This window comes from Eremothecium sinecaudum, chromosome V (assembly GCF_001548555.1).
Source record: "Eremothecium sinecaudum strain ATCC 58844 chromosome V, complete sequence".
In the NCBI taxonomy this organism is placed as follows: domain Eukaryota; kingdom Fungi; phylum Ascomycota; class Saccharomycetes; order Saccharomycetales; family Saccharomycetaceae; genus Eremothecium; species Eremothecium sinecaudum.
Genome location: NC_030896.1, coordinates 506,176 through 522,302, shown reverse-complemented (window position 1 = coordinate 522,302; position 16,127 = coordinate 506,176). Strand labels below are relative to the sequence as shown.

At 38.7% G+C, this 16,127-nt stretch overlaps 6 protein-coding genes and 1 non-coding gene across 7 annotated transcripts; 4 read left to right on the top strand and 3 right to left on the bottom strand.

Annotated features, from left to right (window-relative positions):
* Window positions 1-730: 730 nt before the first annotated feature.
* On the top strand, window positions 731-803 carry AW171_hschr53132. Its single transcript has one exon. It is a non-coding gene; the product is annotated as a tRNA-Lys (tRNA).
* Window positions 804-921: 118 nt separating this feature from the next.
* Window positions 922-3,267, top strand: APL6 (AP-3 complex subunit beta; the record flags this gene model as incomplete). Its single annotated transcript, XM_018132526.1, has 1 exon — window positions 922-3,267. One exon carries the CDS (start codon window positions 922-924, stop codon window positions 3,265-3,267), a length of 2,346 nt encoding a protein of 781 aa, XP_017988193.1.
* Window positions 3,268-3,324: 57 nt separating this feature from the next.
* Window positions 3,325-6,198, bottom strand: HSH155 (U2 snRNP complex subunit HSH155; the record flags this gene model as incomplete). Its single annotated transcript, XM_018132527.1, has 1 exon — window positions 3,325-6,198. One exon carries the CDS (start codon window positions 6,196-6,198, stop codon window positions 3,325-3,327), a length of 2,874 nt encoding a protein of 957 aa, XP_017988192.1.
* Window positions 6,199-6,455: 257 nt separating this feature from the next.
* GPI16 (GPI-anchor transamidase subunit GPI16) lies at window positions 6,456-8,420 on the top strand (the record flags this gene model as incomplete). The annotated part of the gene is made up of 1 exon (XM_018132528.1): window positions 6,456-8,420. The coding sequence occupies one exon, from the start codon at window positions 6,456-6,458 to the stop codon at window positions 8,418-8,420; it is 1,965 nt and encodes a 654-aa protein (XP_017988191.1).
* A 69-nt stretch (window positions 8,421-8,489) lies between these two features.
* Window positions 8,490-9,386, bottom strand: IKI1 (Elongator subunit IKI1; the record flags this gene model as incomplete). Its single annotated transcript, XM_018132529.1, has 1 exon — window positions 8,490-9,386. The coding sequence occupies one exon, from the start codon at window positions 9,384-9,386 to the stop codon at window positions 8,490-8,492; it is 897 nt and encodes a 298-aa protein (XP_017988190.1).
* Window positions 9,387-9,823: 437 nt separating this feature from the next.
* On the top strand, window positions 9,824-14,260 carry KOG1 (ubiquitin-binding TORC1 subunit KOG1; the record flags this gene model as incomplete). Its single annotated transcript, XM_018132530.1, has 1 exon — window positions 9,824-14,260. One exon carries the CDS (start codon window positions 9,824-9,826, stop codon window positions 14,258-14,260), a length of 4,437 nt encoding a protein of 1,478 aa, XP_017988189.1.
* Window positions 14,261-14,327: 67 nt separating this feature from the next.
* On the bottom strand, window positions 14,328-15,806 carry AW171_hschr53126 (allantoate permease family MFS transporter; the record flags this gene model as incomplete). Its single annotated transcript, XM_018132531.1, has 1 exon — window positions 14,328-15,806. The coding sequence occupies one exon, from the start codon at window positions 15,804-15,806 to the stop codon at window positions 14,328-14,330; it is 1,479 nt and encodes a 492-aa protein (XP_017988188.1).
* Between the last annotated feature and the right edge of the window lie 321 nt (window positions 15,807-16,127).

Genomic DNA, 16,127 nt, shown 5'->3' with positions numbered 1-16,127 from the left:
CGAGAAACCCCCAAAGTTAAACGAGGTTATCCAAGTTGTCACATAAATACCTTATCTTGTCGTACTCAGTCCCACTCAGTCGAGCCTCCTGACATTAAAAACTTCATATGTACCAACAACGTCCGGGGTTCATCCTGGTCCTCACTCATGACTACATCCTTTAGAGAGTAATGGAGAAAGATGGTGTACCATTGTGCATATTCCTATCTTAATTTAACCCGAGGCTACGCAATTACCTCCGGAATCATCCGCGTGCCTTTTGTTCTTACGACAAAACACTGCCGAGGAGGACCTAACTCATTACGTGCTAACTTGAAGTTCCTTTATCACGTGTATGTTAGATACTCAATGGTAGATTAGTGTACTATGTGTATAGATGTAAACTTAGTCAATGTCCACTTGCTTTCCTTGGACTCCTAGTCATGTTCTCATGTCTACCTATGGTATCTTTATATACGTTAGGATTCTCTCGTCCTATTTCCACTCCTTCAGCACAACTCGAAACTGGACAGGCATTCCTCAGCTTGAGTTCTACTCCGGATGGTTACTCTATTTACTTAGAGTAGCTAATCCTTCTTACCACTACTCTTACTCCTCCATACAGATCTAATTCGTCGTTTCTTTCTGGCGGCTGCTTCTTCGAGGTGTCTATTTGAATCTACGACACACACTACATTGACTTGATAGTATATAATAGGTTCGTTACTAGTAAAATACATCAAAGTTGAGAGCCTTGTTGGCGCAATCGGTAGCGCGTATGACTCTTAATCATAAGGTTACGGGTTCGAGCCCCGTACAGGGCTTATTTTTTGTTAAAGGATTGCCACCTTGTAAACTAAATTTAAATTGTACATTTATAAAATTAACGTAAACTATTGTACCTAGACGTAAACTTTAGAAGTTTGGTGCAATCATAGCACTATGACGGAGTCGATGCAACGTATTGCTTCAGCATTTGAATCTGCAAGAGATATTACTTTGGAAGCAGCAGCTGTCGCATCCTCGAGATTAGGTGAATCGTCATACTCACAATACTCCAGATTAATTAATGCAGATTCACTATCAACGCTTCTAAATTCTAGATATTCAAGAGAGGTTAGAGATGGGATGAAGAAAGTGATGGCATTGATGGCCAGTGGGGATTCTACAGTTCCACTTGAATCATGTTTTGCTGATGTCGTTAAGAATGTCGGTTCTGATGATATTAAAGTTAAACGAATGGTATCAATCTATCTATTGCGATATGCAGAAGCGGATCCAAACATGGCTTTATTGTCCGTTAATTCGATTCAAAGAACACTTTCTGATCCAAATCCTGAGGTAAGGGCATTATCCCTTAAAACATTATCGGATATTAGCATTCCTTCTCTGTGTCCTATTGTACTACATTCGTTAAAAAAAGCGGCCACTGATTCAAGTGAGATTGTGAGGGCACAGGTTGCCACCACTATGCTAAAAGTGTACAGGGAAAATGAAGAGTTGGGTAAGAAAGAAGTTATCCCAGTTCTGACTGATTTGTTAGCAGATGCGCATCCAACTGTAATCTCAACTGCTGTCATCTTGCTCAAAAATGCAGTTCCAGAAGAATTACATTTATTGCATGGGAACTATCGAAGAATTTGTGGGATGATGCATGAACTAAACGAATGGTCCCAAATTATAGTAATCGAGCTATTAATAAAATACATTAAGACCTTCTTACCAATTCCAATAATAAAGGATGAATCCTCTGGTTCCGATCCCGTAGCTCTTCCTGAAGCTTTCAATGAACTTCCATTCCCTATATACGATGTGGAGTACGATCCGGATATTACGCTTTTTTTGAGGGCTTTGGAGCGTCTTTTGCATTCACCAAACCCAACTGTTATAGTTGCAATATCGAAAGCATACTATGAGCTTACATGCCCAAAGACTTTCAAAGAGTTTGGAATAGTTAACTCTTTGACTCGAATAATTTCATCCGCATATACATGCAATGAGATAAAAGAAAAAGTATTAGAAACTATATTAATCTACACTTGCAATGATCCAACACTTTTTCTCCCATTCTATAAAAAGTTTTTTATGTTGCCATCCGATTCTACAAAGATTGCATTGGTTAAGCTTAAGATATTATCGAACTTAACAAATGATTCCAATTGCAAGAATATTTTGAACGAACTGAAATTTCAAGCTGAGACGCATGAAGATCCGTCTGTGGTTGTTGAGGTAACGAATACTCTTGCAGTATGTGCTCAAGTATCCACTAGATGGTCATCCAAGATTGTGTCGTGGTTAATTGACCAAATTAGCTCTAATACATATTCTGAAAGACAAGTCACCGCGTCACAGATTAATATTTTGCGCTTTTTGATACAAAGGGATCCAGTTAAAAACATTCGTACAGTTGTTAAGCTCTCAAAGATGCTACATACATTTGACTTGATACCAAGTGCGAAAGCAGGAATAATTTGGTTAATCGGAGAATACGTACAAGTGGAGCCACGTCTATGTCCAGATGTTTTACGGTTATTGATTCCTAACTTTTCGAAAGAGAATAGCCAAGTAAGGTTACAGATTTTGATACTTGCTGCGAAGCTATTGTCTTATGAGATCGAAATGAACAAGGAAGTTCCAGATTATGATATAAGATCGTCTCGTATCGCTCAAATGTTTGATGCCATTTTATATCTGGCGAAATTTGATGATGAGTATGACATCAGGGACCGTGCTCGAACTTTGGCATCAATATTTGAACATGAAAGATACGAAATAGCAACTTTATTGCTCCAGGTGCCGAAACCATACCCAGTGGTAACCTTTTCCCTATGTGGCCAATCAACCTTTGACATATCTCATTTAGATATTTCACCTGAAGTTAAGCAATATCATGAATATACTTCATGGTGTACTGACATCCCAGAAACTGATAGAACACCAATTGCAGCTAAGGATTATGATAAACTAAAGACCAGCTTCTCCTCCAACAGCTTCTTTGGAAAACCAACAGAGGAAATGATACCTAAAAATAATTCTGGTAACGCGTCGTCAAACGTTCCAAGTCATAATACGTTCACTTCTTCTCAAGGCAAAAAGTACCAGCTGCAAAGTTTGGACGATTTCTTTTCTGACATTTCAACCAAGCATCCTCAGGTAAAGAGGAAAGTTATAATTGAGGAGGAAACGAGTGAAGAATCTGAAACGAGTGATGCAAGTGAGGATGATGAAGATGATGAAGATGATGAAGATGATGAATCATCAGAGAACTCTTCCGAAGATAAAGATTAACCCTTTCATATCCCTATATTTACTTACAGAGTACTTTTAGTTACCCGTATATTAGAACTATATAACCAGTTCGAGTTCTGTTACAGTTAATCGGTCATCGTCTGACGTAGGGTAATATGGAACTATTGCATCTAGCTGTGCAACATAGGAAATGTTGTAAATATGCCAATAGACTTTGCGGACATTCCTAGCCGGATGAAACAGCCCAGCCCACACATAGTTCATGAAAACTGAAGGACCCAATGCGTACCTTAACGCTTCAATAGATTCTAAAATTCTAAAAATCGCATGAGGTGAAGTTTCAAAAATGTTAGGTATTAATAGGTTTAGCATATGAATAAACATATCTTCATAACCATGACCCATGCAACCCAATGCTAAATGTCGTACAACGGTGGAAGCTGTCTGCCGGTGAACTAAATCCCGGTCCACCAATGCATCTTGCAATAAGGGTGAAATCACATATAGATAATCTTTTGAAATACCACCAATATACTCAAACATAAATGCCAAAGCCTTCAATATACCATTCTGAACATTAGTATCTGGAATCTTATATTCATTCATTATTGCAGGCAAAACAGTGAACGGGGCACAGGTTTCAGCAACAATACCAATAGCCACAGCTGTACATACACGCAACTGACGTTCTTGAACCTTTAAATTATTCAGTAGCGCGACAAGTACATCATGTGGTCCAATAGCCTTTGCAATATAACCAAAAGTGGTGTTTGCAGCCTTTCTAATAGATTTTGCGGGGCTTTTCAATAGTTCCAATAACTCGAAACATATTCTCATCCATTCTTTTGGAGGAACATACTCTGGTCCACGGTTAGCAATTCTACCAACGAGAGTAATTGTACTTTCTTGAACCTTCCTATGTCTATTTCTTAATATGGGGGTCAAAGTCGGCAATATTTGGTTCACCGGAGGTTGTAGAGATTTGAAACTGACTACAGATGTAATCTTATCCATAGCTGAAATTATGGACCCCAAAACTTCTGGATATACCTCACCAAGTGACTCAAAGAAAATTATGTTGAGCTTGTTTAACATCTGTAATTCGCCACAAGAACTAATTACAGGTACTAGTACGCCGCATAATTCGGCAGCATATTGACGAACAGTTTGGTTTTTGTGCTTTAGTCTATTCAAAATTGTAGAGACAATAGGTCCTAAGTATTGCTTCATTCTTTTGTGAAGAGAATTGGCGACTGTCCCGATGCATCTAAAAACAACTCGATCATTATTGGTTTGCTCTTGGAAAGCAATTAATAGAGCATCAACTAATCTACGCTCGAGATTTTCCTCTATATCTACTGTTCCTGTTAATAACACGATCCTGTTAATTGCATGAGCTGCCATGGTCCTAAATGGTTCTGCTTCATCACGAAGAGGTGACAAAAGGTTTTCTAGAATATATGAACATCCCACTTTACTTGATAGAACAACGGTCGTGTAAGTAACAATTTTATTAATTTGAGGATCTAGTGCTATTCTCCTAACCCAAAAATTACTGAAGAAATGGGGAAGAACAGTCTCGCTCAAAAATCTTGGTGTTACTCCATCAGTAGTGCTAACCTTTTGAATAACTTGAAGAACTGTCTTCTTCATTTCGTCATCAGGGGATGTGAATTCCCTTTTTACAACCCGCATCACTTCTTCTGTATAGTACCCAGCATATTCCGAATCCATCAATGGGATAATATAACCTAATGCCTTCAAAAATGAAGACAATATCTTCCCCCTATGAGTTCTAACGCCCTTCCAAATTGGCTCTAATGTACAGTTGAATGCCTCAATCCCATATGGGTAGCTATTTTGGGCCAGTGATGCCACCGTTTGCGCCGCTATTATCCGCACAGGAGGGTGTTGGTCAGAAAGGCCACGGTAAATACATTCTATCAATTCATTCAAATAAGGCAATATCCCTATGCCCATAAGAACAGACAGCTGCTGGACAGTTTTTATTCCTGTATGACGGGCCTTCCATGAACTTTTGGAGTAGCAAACTGCTCTAATAAATGGAATCAACTGCGACATACCAAATGACTTCGCCACCACCGCAATTGCTCTAGCAGTAGTGTTTCGTATATACTCATCGTTATGGGTAGTATCAGGCTGCAATGTAGAAATCATAGTGGCTAATCCTGCAGCTCTAGAAAGGTTCGAAATAATCCCCATTCCAGAATTTCGAACAAGCTCATCCTCATCAACAAGCATAGGGGTTGTCACAATCAGAATTTTGTGAGTATATGGGCGCACAGACTCATTTAATTTAAACAAAATAAGGCCTACAGCCTTTAGCATTAGATGTCTTTCTTGATCTTCCAAATTTCTGTCAAGTATTATAGGAAGGATACAACTGAACAAAGGATGAGCTCCAAAATCTAAGGCGCGATCGCTTAGAGTGCGTATCGCCTCCTTCCGGCTAGCAGGCATCCCATTTTTAATCCTTAGTACCAATCTTAGAATTTGGCGTTGTTGCTGTTCTTCTTTCGTTAATTCGGCATCATCGCGCCCATCCAAAAGAGGGGCAAAGTGCTGAGCATCAGCAGGTCTAAAGAACTGCAAATCCCTGACACCAGGGACATCCTGTACAAGTTCTTTACTCAGTGCCTTGACTTCTTTTCCAGAAACAGCTGGGATTCTATAACCATCGGAAATATCTGAAACCTTAACCCTCTTAACTATTGCATCTTGGCTCGAATCTTCCTTCAAGTTCCGCTTTAGTTCCTCACCATCCAAATCTCTCATATATCGTCTATTTTGATACTTTAAAGTTGAATTTTTTTCGTCTTCTTTAGCCTTGTCAGCAACTTCGGATTCCCTTTCCAGACTATTTTCAATCTCTTTGGGCATCGTATATTGCCCAGCCAAAGAATGCTTATCAGTATTAGGCTGAGACTTCACGAAGTGGATTCCAGCCATAATTGTTAAGCCAATAGAGTCTCTCTAGACCTCTTAAGCGCTGCAAAGATATGTTATTTGTGTATTTTGAAGTTGTGTATTGGAAGTTGCTGATATTTAATTTATGAGTATGATTTTTTTATTTTAATGTCGACAACTTTACCTTTAAGATTAACGTTAACGAGAGTAAAGGCCGAATAAAATCACCATAATAGGACTATTGTAGTGATTGGGCTATCCATATAATTGTTTTAGTTATCAATTGATATACGAGGATTATGAGGCTTATGAAGGTGCAGTTGTTAGCCTTAACCGTTCTGTGTAGCAAGGTAATAAAATCTCAAGATACGGACTCTACAGAAGGTATAAAGGTTGCTAATTTAACTGATAGGGACGAAGCTATAGATTATTTGGCATCTGAAATTCATGAAGAAGGATTGCAAAAGGCATTAAGTGATGTTTTAAGTGAGAATTTTCAAGTAGATAATGATGGTAAACATGATCCCCAATTAATAACTATGGATGAGCCACCAAAATATAAATTTGACGAAGTGCTAGAGTTGACGCCGCTGCCTAAAAACGCGTTACTAAGCTCCTTCCAGTTTTTTATGAAATCAAACAACTTTACTGTTGGGAAAAGCGACCAGAGTTTTGACCAGTTTGGTCATTATACTGTGTTTCCTAAAGCAATTAGACCTTTAATGGACAATACTAATACCAGAAATCTCCATTTGAGATTCACTAAGGGAGTGTGGGACTACGAAATGTGGGGTCAGCTTCCTCATAATGGTCTAAAATCAGGCGGTTCTGGTGTGGAACTATGGGCTGTCATTGAGGCTCCTAACAAAGATACAGCGTTTAATAAGTGGATAAAATTAGCCAACTCGCTTAGCGGGTTGTTTTGTGCTTCTATTAACTTTATTGATGCTTCTTCTACGACATTCCCTGTGTCCGCTTTCCAACCGTACGATGAGGATGGAATTCCATTATTCGATCCATCCAACCGCCTCTATTTGCTCCGAGCAGCGCTTGCAAATGAGCCTATTTGTACTGAAAACTTGACTCCATTCCTAAAGTTATTACCAACAAAGGGAAAGCAAGGTATTTCGACATTACTGGATGGCCATAAGGTGTTTGATTCACGCTGGCATTCGCTGTCCATCGATATTACTACACAGTGTGAAGATAACGGAGTGTGTCACTATAACATGGAGGAGTTCATAGAGACGGTTGTAAATATTCCTAATACTATTTCAAGGCTCGAAAAACCAATACCTAAGCCAGTAGATGGTTCTGAATTGCGGTGCGACAAAACAAAATATTATGATTCATGGACTTGTTTTCCACTTCCAGAAAGTACGAACGTCAAATATGAACTATCAAATATTTTTGGTTATTATATTATGGGGGGGAGTTCATTATCTGAAACATCTTCTAAGATTTGTGTTCGTGTTCCTGACAGTTGGAAGGTGTTAATCAAGGTCGACAATTCCTATTTCTCCACAGGTAATAACTGTTTTGATGTTAGAGGAGAAAGATGGCACGATGTTTATATAGAAACGAAGGATTCGAGCCAGGTCGAACCAATCAAAGATTCTCCTGTATATGTTACTCGTTCTTTGACTGTTTATGGACAAGATAAAGGTGGATTGCGGACTGTGTTCAGGAATCCCGCCTCCTCCCCTGTAAAACTTCTTTACTTTGAATCCCTACCTTGGTATATGAGGCTATATCTATCGACATTGGAAATTGAGAGCGACTCAGGCTTGACTATAAAGGACGTCATAAAGTCTACTTATTATTTACCTGCTTCTGATCGTGAAAGACCGTCCCATTTGGAATATGAAATGACAATTCCACCTAATACAACATTTTCATTAACATACCAGTTCGACAAATCTTTACTACAATATTCTGAATATCCACCAGACGCAAACCATGGTTTTGAAATAGAATCTGCAGTAGTTACAGTATTGTCACCCATCAAATACGAATTTAGGACCGCTACCTTATTGCTAACTTTGGCCACACCTGACTTTAGTATGCCTTACAATGTCATTATTCTGACTTCCACTGTTATGGGGCTAGTTTTCGGTACGCTGTTTAATATGCTTGTAAAGAAGATAATTACTGTCCAAGAAGCAGATGAAATCATCGCAAGAAATGGGCCCCGTGCTAACTTAAGGAAGTTAAAACAAAAATTGCTGAACTTCAGGAAATCAAATACACATAAGGTAAACTAATTTGATTTTATTTGCCTTATGAAACCCACGCAAGCATTCTACATAGGTTGTATAAACGGCAGTATACTGCTAAAAGGGATCCTCATAAGGATCTTCCTCATCATAATCGTCATCCTTTTCGAATTCATACACTATTGCACCACCAGTATTAAATGACTGCGCCTGCAAGTATGGCAGGTCAAGCTGTTCTTTCGCCAACTTCTGCTTCTTCGTAGTGCTTAAATTAAATGTTGTCAAGGAATTCAAGGCATCTGTATCATCTTCCTGTCGCGAGTCATCTTCCGTACCCATTATTAGACTATAATTATGCGTTTTGGAATCAATCTTCAGTTGGTAGGTCAATGACCTTCCTGAACGTCTGCGATTTGTAAATGTCAACGAGTAAACTGGCGCATTCATGTTTCGAGGAATTACAAACCTATTAAGATCATAATCCAGTTCCTCCTGATCTATACTATCTGTAAGAGGGTTTACCTCTAGTATTTTTGTAGAGATAAACTGTAGCAATTGAAGTGAGCTCGGATAATGCTGCAGCGATGGGTCTTTTTTAGCAGGCAACGATTTATGATAAGTAGTGATGACGGTAACATTTGGCGAAGCCAAAGAACCCACAAACTTACTTAATGACTTCGTGGGAATATAATTGATAGCATCAATGATCACTAAAGACTTTTTCGATACACCGTCCTTCTGCTTTGGAAGCAACTCCTCGACTGCTGCAACAATTTGCTCGACCGATAAATTAGCCGCTTCAACAAAATAATTAGCGTACTCAGGCTTGTTCAAATGCTCAAAAGACACATACAGAATTGGAATATCTGAGCCTTGCATGTTGAAAATGAACTCAGATATTAGATGTTCACTGCTCTGCGCCATTGTATCTGTACATAGTATAAAGCTCGACTGTTCCTTTAGAGAAAATACCCTTTTCAGTAGTACCGCTGGGTTATGAATATTAGAAGTCATTATAATAGTCTTTAAACGCAGTAATAACACCAATCAACGCATTCAGCGGTCATAGTACAAATGTATTTTATCTCATCGCACTCTTCAGAGAGCCTACTCAGACAATTATCCATGTCACTTTTCACGAATAGAATGACAATAAGAATAATTAAGATATCCAGGATAACTCCACTGCTTCGAGTCGAAATAATTCCAGTATTCTACTGAATAACCTTAACCAGGTTCAAGGCTATCTACTTCCTTCATAATAAACTCTTAGGGTTTAAAGCTACCCCGCATATGTTGTGGTGTATGGGTGTTTAGCGCAAGCACTTTGGGTATGTTACCTTGCCCTTTGGATTGCTTTGTAATTAACACACCTAGCAATTACAGTAGTTGAGTCGTAATCTTCAATATATCACCGCCTACCATTTGGATTCGGTGAGTTGAAGCAAACTATGCCAGTTTTTTATGGCCCCTTACCACTAAGTCGACTAAATACAGAAACAAGACACGGCTTCGAAGACCAATACACTGGTGAACAGTTCCTAGAATCATTACCTAATGGATTTATATTCTACTATGATGATAAGCGTCATAGGAGTGGTGGGAATCCGGTACCTGAAGAGGTCAAACGAAAAGATGAGAACAACTATTACCAACCGATTACAGATTGGAAGATTATTAAGGAAAGGCAGAAAACGGTTTCTGCAGCATTATTATTGTGTTTGAATATTGGAGTGGACCCTCCAGATGTTATAAAGACCCATCCATGTGCAAGGCTTGAATCTTGGGTTGATCCACTAAATTTCCAGGACTCAAAGAAGGCGATTGAGCAAATAGGGAAAAATTTGCAAGCTCAATACGAGACGTTATCACTTAGAACCAGATATAAGCAAAGTCTCGATCCTTGCGTTGAAGATGTGAAACGATTTTGCAATTCACTTCGGCGTGCCTCAAAGGGTGAGCGGATTTTATTTCATTATAATGGCCATGGAGTTCCCCAACCAACTCCGTCCGGAGAAATCTGGGTATTCAATCGTGGCTACACACAGTATATCCCAGTTTCACTATATGATTTACAGACATGGTTGGGAGGACCTTGTATTTATGTTTGGGATTGTAATAGTGCGGGAAATATTATTATGAATTTCCAGAAGTTCGTGCAAAAAAGGATAAAAGATGACCACGAAGGTAATCATGATATGGAAGCGCCTTCTTCTACCCAGTCTTATCTGGAATGTGTTCATTTAGCTGCATGCTCTGCAAATGAACTTCTCCCTATGAATCCTGAATTACCAGCTGATCTATTTACTTGCTGTTTGACAGATCCGATCGAAATATCTGTGAAAACTTTCTTAATGCAATCCCCATTAAAGGATACTAAATATTCAATTCTCTTCCAGAACGATAATTCGAGGTATGGTAATGAGAATAGGAACCGTATGCCAAACATTTCTATACCGGGGAAGCTATCGGAAAGAAGGACACCTTTGGGTGAGTTGAATTGGATTTTCACAGCTATTACAGATACAATTGCATGGACTTCATTACCACGCCAGCTTTTTAAGAAACTATTCAGGCACGATTTAATGGTTGCCGCTTTATTTAGGAATTTTCTACTTGCAAAAAGAATTATGCCCTGGTATAATTGTAATCCAATTTCCGACCCCGCTCTTCCAGATTCAATTGCACACCATTCGATGTGGAAGTCTTGGGATCTGGCCATTGATGAAGTACTAACCAAAATTGTTGAAGATATGCAAAATAATTTTGATACGAAACCTACAAAATTGGAGGCTCAAGTTCTTCTTCAACAGCGTTCTGGCCAGTCGCGATCTGATGCAGCAACAACTGTTATTCCGGATTCTTTGCACTCACGCAATGCGATGGGAAACTTAAGTACAATGTCATTATCAAATATGAACAAGGCTTCGAGCACACCTTCAATACAGAGTCCATCTACATCATCATTAAATCAAGGACAATCACAACAACAAGTCACCAACTTCTTCGGTGAAAACTTGACGGCTTTTGAGTTATGGTTAAAATATGGTGCCAACACTAGACATCCACCAGAACAGTTGCCGGTTTTATTGCAGATACTGCTTTCGCAAGTACATCGGGTAAGAACATTGGTACTATTGTCTCGTTTCCTAGATTTGGGGCCTTGGGCTGTGTACTTGTCTCTATCGATTGGTATTTTTCCATACGTTTTGAAGCTACTGCAAAGTCCATCCCAGGAACTAAAACCAATATTAGTATTTATATGGGCCAGAATTATGTCTATTGATTACAAAAACACCCAAACAGAATTGATAAAGGAGAAGGGTTATCTATATTTTGTTAAGATGTTGATTCCAGAATGGGGCGTATCGGTACCAAATTCTAACACCATGGGGAGTCCTCTTACCATTAACATACCAGGAAGTCCAGCTGCTCAACGGCTTACAGGGCAGCAATTAAGCCCGGCAAATGCCGCTGTAGTCATCAATAATACAACTGATGAACAGAAAGCGATGGCAACTTTTGTTTTGTCATCTTTCGTTCATGAATTTCCTATGGGCCAAAAGTATTGTTTTAGCGAGGAGTTGGTTCACAAGTTATGCTATTATATTGATAATTCTGAGGTTCCCTTGCTTAGACAATGGTGCGTTATTCTACTTGGCCAGCTTTATCTCCATAATCCACTCCATAAATTTATTTGTCTACAGGAAGAATGTCTGGAACGCATTCTGAAATCTTTGAAAGATCCCATACCAGAAATTCGTTGTGCAGCGCTTTTAACAATGAATTACTTCTGTGCGGAGTATGATGAGTCCGAGATGGTACTAAAACTATACCAAGAGTCTCAACAATCACAATCTACTATGGCCCAATTACAACATATTGACATGAAGCTGTTAAAGCGTGAGGAGATAAAGATACTTTCCGCAGCGTTGCTATTAGTTAATGATGGATCACCGATTGTTCGCAAGGAGTTGATTATCTTTATTTCACATGTTGTGAGTAAATATAGGTCATTTTTCATTGTTATTGCTTTTAATGAGCTTCGAGAAGAAATAGCTGCGCTAGATTACGATAACAATGATTCTAACGACATAGACGTGAAGTCAACAGTAGGACACGGTTCCATCTTTAACACACTATGGAAATCATTGCTCATACTAGCTGAGGACCCTTTCCATGAAAATAGTGCTTTGGCATGTGATGTCATCGATTACATTCTGGTTCATCTAAATTCGCATCAAGATTTGGGTGCAATCGTCATGGAAATGGAAAAATACTTATTAAAAAGGACTGCCAGTGCTCAATTGAATGGCTCATATGGTCAAGGAATTAATGCAGCAACAAAACTCCCAACGCCAAAAAGACCTATTAGTTTAGGGGCATATGATAAGAATGATAAGCAAAAGAATCCTGGTCAGCAAACTAGCTCTAACAGCAGCCAGCGCAGTTTTTCGTTAAGTGGATTGCTTAAAAGCTTAAGGCTCGCTTCTGATGAGCAACCCTCAGATCCACTCACCAATGGAAATAAGCGTCAGCATTTGCCAATGGCAAGCATGTCATATGGGCTTGAGTCCAAAGTTCCTACTCAGCGGTTTAAGAAAAGCACAGAGCCGAACTCGATGCCACTGAAAAGTTCATTTTTAGATTACTCAAGAGAGTATTTCCAGGAGTCTCAAATGAAAAGAAATGAGGCAGATGAACCAGGTAGTGTTGAGTACACAGCACGTGTATGGAGGAGAAATAGAAACGAAAATATTATTCAAGTTACTCAAAATCAGAAAGAGCTATCATTATATGGAGATTGGACAGAGAAGAAATTAACCATCGATAATAAATCACAACCTAAACTACTTCGCTTTACTCAATTTGAAAATTATATTGTTACATCTGACGATAGAGATAAAATCAATGTCTATGATTGGGAAGAAAGTAAGCGGTTGTGCAAGTTTTCTAATGGAAATCCTTTTGGTACTAAAATTACTGATATGAAATTTATCAACGAAGATGATACCCCATTGTTATTGACAGGTTCATCAGAAGGGGTCGTTAAGATATATAAAGAATTTAACTCATCGGAAAATATTGAGATGATATCAGCTTGGAGGGGTTTAACAGACTTACTTTTGACACCAAGATCGACTGGTTTGCTAACAGAATGGCAGCAAAGCAGGGGTTCCTTATTAACCACAGGAGATGTGAAAATAATAAGAATTTGGGATGCTTTAACAGAGTCCATTGAGGTAGATATTCCGGCTAAATCTTCAGCTTTGATAACTTCTTTGACCTCTGATCAACTTGCAGGTAATATATTTGTAAGTGGGTTTTCGGATGGAACTATAAGAGTCTATGATCGGCGTATTGACCCTAGGGATTCGATGATCAGATTGTGGAAGTCCAACGGTGGCAAGCAAATGTCATGGATTAACAACGTTCATTTACAGCGGGGTGGCTATAGAGAGCTTGTTAGTGGCACAAGCACAGGTATTGTGGAATTGTGGGATATAAGGTCTGATCAACCTGTGATATCGTTTACCGATAACGGGCAAGGTATTAACGCTAACTCTCCTCAAACTAAGGCAACAACAATGACTTCTTTACAGCTCCATGAACATGCTCCAGTATTAGCTACTGGTACTAAGCACATTAAAATATGGACAACTTCGGGTGACTTGCTCAGTACCTTTAGGAATAACGGATCATCACACGCAAATAGTGTCGCTGGTACATTAGCAACGGGTATCAGTGGATCTCGGTCACCTAATTCATTTATTTCATCAATGGCTTTTCATCCTCATCGGATGTTTTTAGCTGCGGTAAATTCTCATGATACAAACATCAATATTTATGAATGTCGGGGTAGCAAAAATGACTACATAGTCTATTAACCGTTGGTAAGTATTAGATATTGAATTAAAATAATTAGATAAAATTAGATGCCAAAGTGCCCTAAATTCAATACATGTAACGGAATTGCGGATTCATATCGCTTAGTTTCTCATCATAAGATGGTTCCTCGTCTTTTTCCAAGCATTCTTGTAACTGCTCCTTCTTTTGCTTGTTTAAACGATAGTACAACCATACCTGGACAGCAGTTAATACGGCTGCTACAATTTGAAGCGCTAAGCAAATTGACAAACCCTTATGATAGCGGGGTTTATCTTTACTAGTAAATATTTGACCAGAAACTAATCCTGACGACGAACCACAGAATAAATTAATTCCCAATGCTGTAGCACGTTTATAATAGTTCCCATTATTTCCACTTAACCATAGGCAGTTCGTAGCTGCATTAACATATATACCGAGAGCTAGAATAAAAATCCCCAAGAGACGCACACCATTTAGGTCGGAAGCGACCACTATTGCAAGACCAATTGCACAAGTGATACATGAACCTATAATAAATGGAGACCTAACTCTAAACCTGTCGGAGAAATATGAGCAAATAAAGAAGGTTGTAGCTGTTACAAAGTATACTGGAACAGTCATCAGCTGAGCTTTGATGTAAGTAAAGCCCATACCAGAAATTATAATTGGCATAAAAACAGTTAATCCAAATGCCGTTAAGTCAATACAGAATAACGCAATTGCTGAATTCCACGTTTTAATATCCTTAACTGCAAACCATACCTGAATCCAACTAAATTTTTCTTTTGGATTAAATGTTTCGATGGTATCATGGCGCGCTATAATGTATTCTCTCTCTTCTTCGTTAAAAAACCATGCATCTTCCAAATTTCTGCTTAGTCCAAAGATATATAATGGAACGACTGCAAGTGTGATAGAGCCCTCGACTATGAAAATATATTGCCAGGCACTCAATGAACCTACAATTTTGCTGCAAGCGTATGAAATCAAACCTCCAAAAGAAGATGAGATACATGCCGCAAAGAACACGAATGCAAATCTCTTTGCATATTGCTCCCGACGATAGCACATTGTCAAGTACATATTAATAGATGGGTAAATATTACCTTCAAATAATCCAAGTATAAGCCTCATCGCCAAAAGTTGTCCATAATTTTTTACCCATGCAGTACAAAGTGAAATAGCACCAAAACCAATAACACAAGCAGACATCATAACTGGCGCTCCTAGAATATTCAATAGATTTCCACCAATTGGATCAACCAGAATATATGTTGCAAAAAAGACCGTCACACAGTTACCATATTGATTCCCTACAAGATTCAAATCTTCTGGTAATCCAGCAATTGCAGCATTACCAATATTGGACTTATCTAAATTTGATAAGAAATAAAGAAGACAGAGGGGAGGCAAGAGGTAAATATCCATTTTTCTGACAATCTTGGCCTCCATAGGGTGCTCCAAACCGGGCTTCATGGTTATAGTATTGCTGCTGCATGGCGAAACTTCATGCTCTTTGTCAGGAAGGACAAAATCGCCCTCATCATTCTTAAGCAAAGACATGTATGATACAAGGCTGAAAATACACCTATCAGTACCGCTGTATATCTATATTCAAGTCGGTTATGTGCTATGGTTTGTTTAAATACAACTCTAAAGTAGGTATAAAACTATGTCATCGCGGTTGAATATATAAAATTTAAAAAAAAAAAATTCTATAAAATCGTTTACACCCAGATGACTTCAACGAAGACTAAATGATCAAAAGCCACTACTAGTAGTGTCTTACTGATGTTAATGAACTGGCAAACCTTTGTTAGAATGTCAGTCACTCCTTTTAGAGTATAACTAAGCTCTTCTAGAACAGCGTCCAATTGGATTATA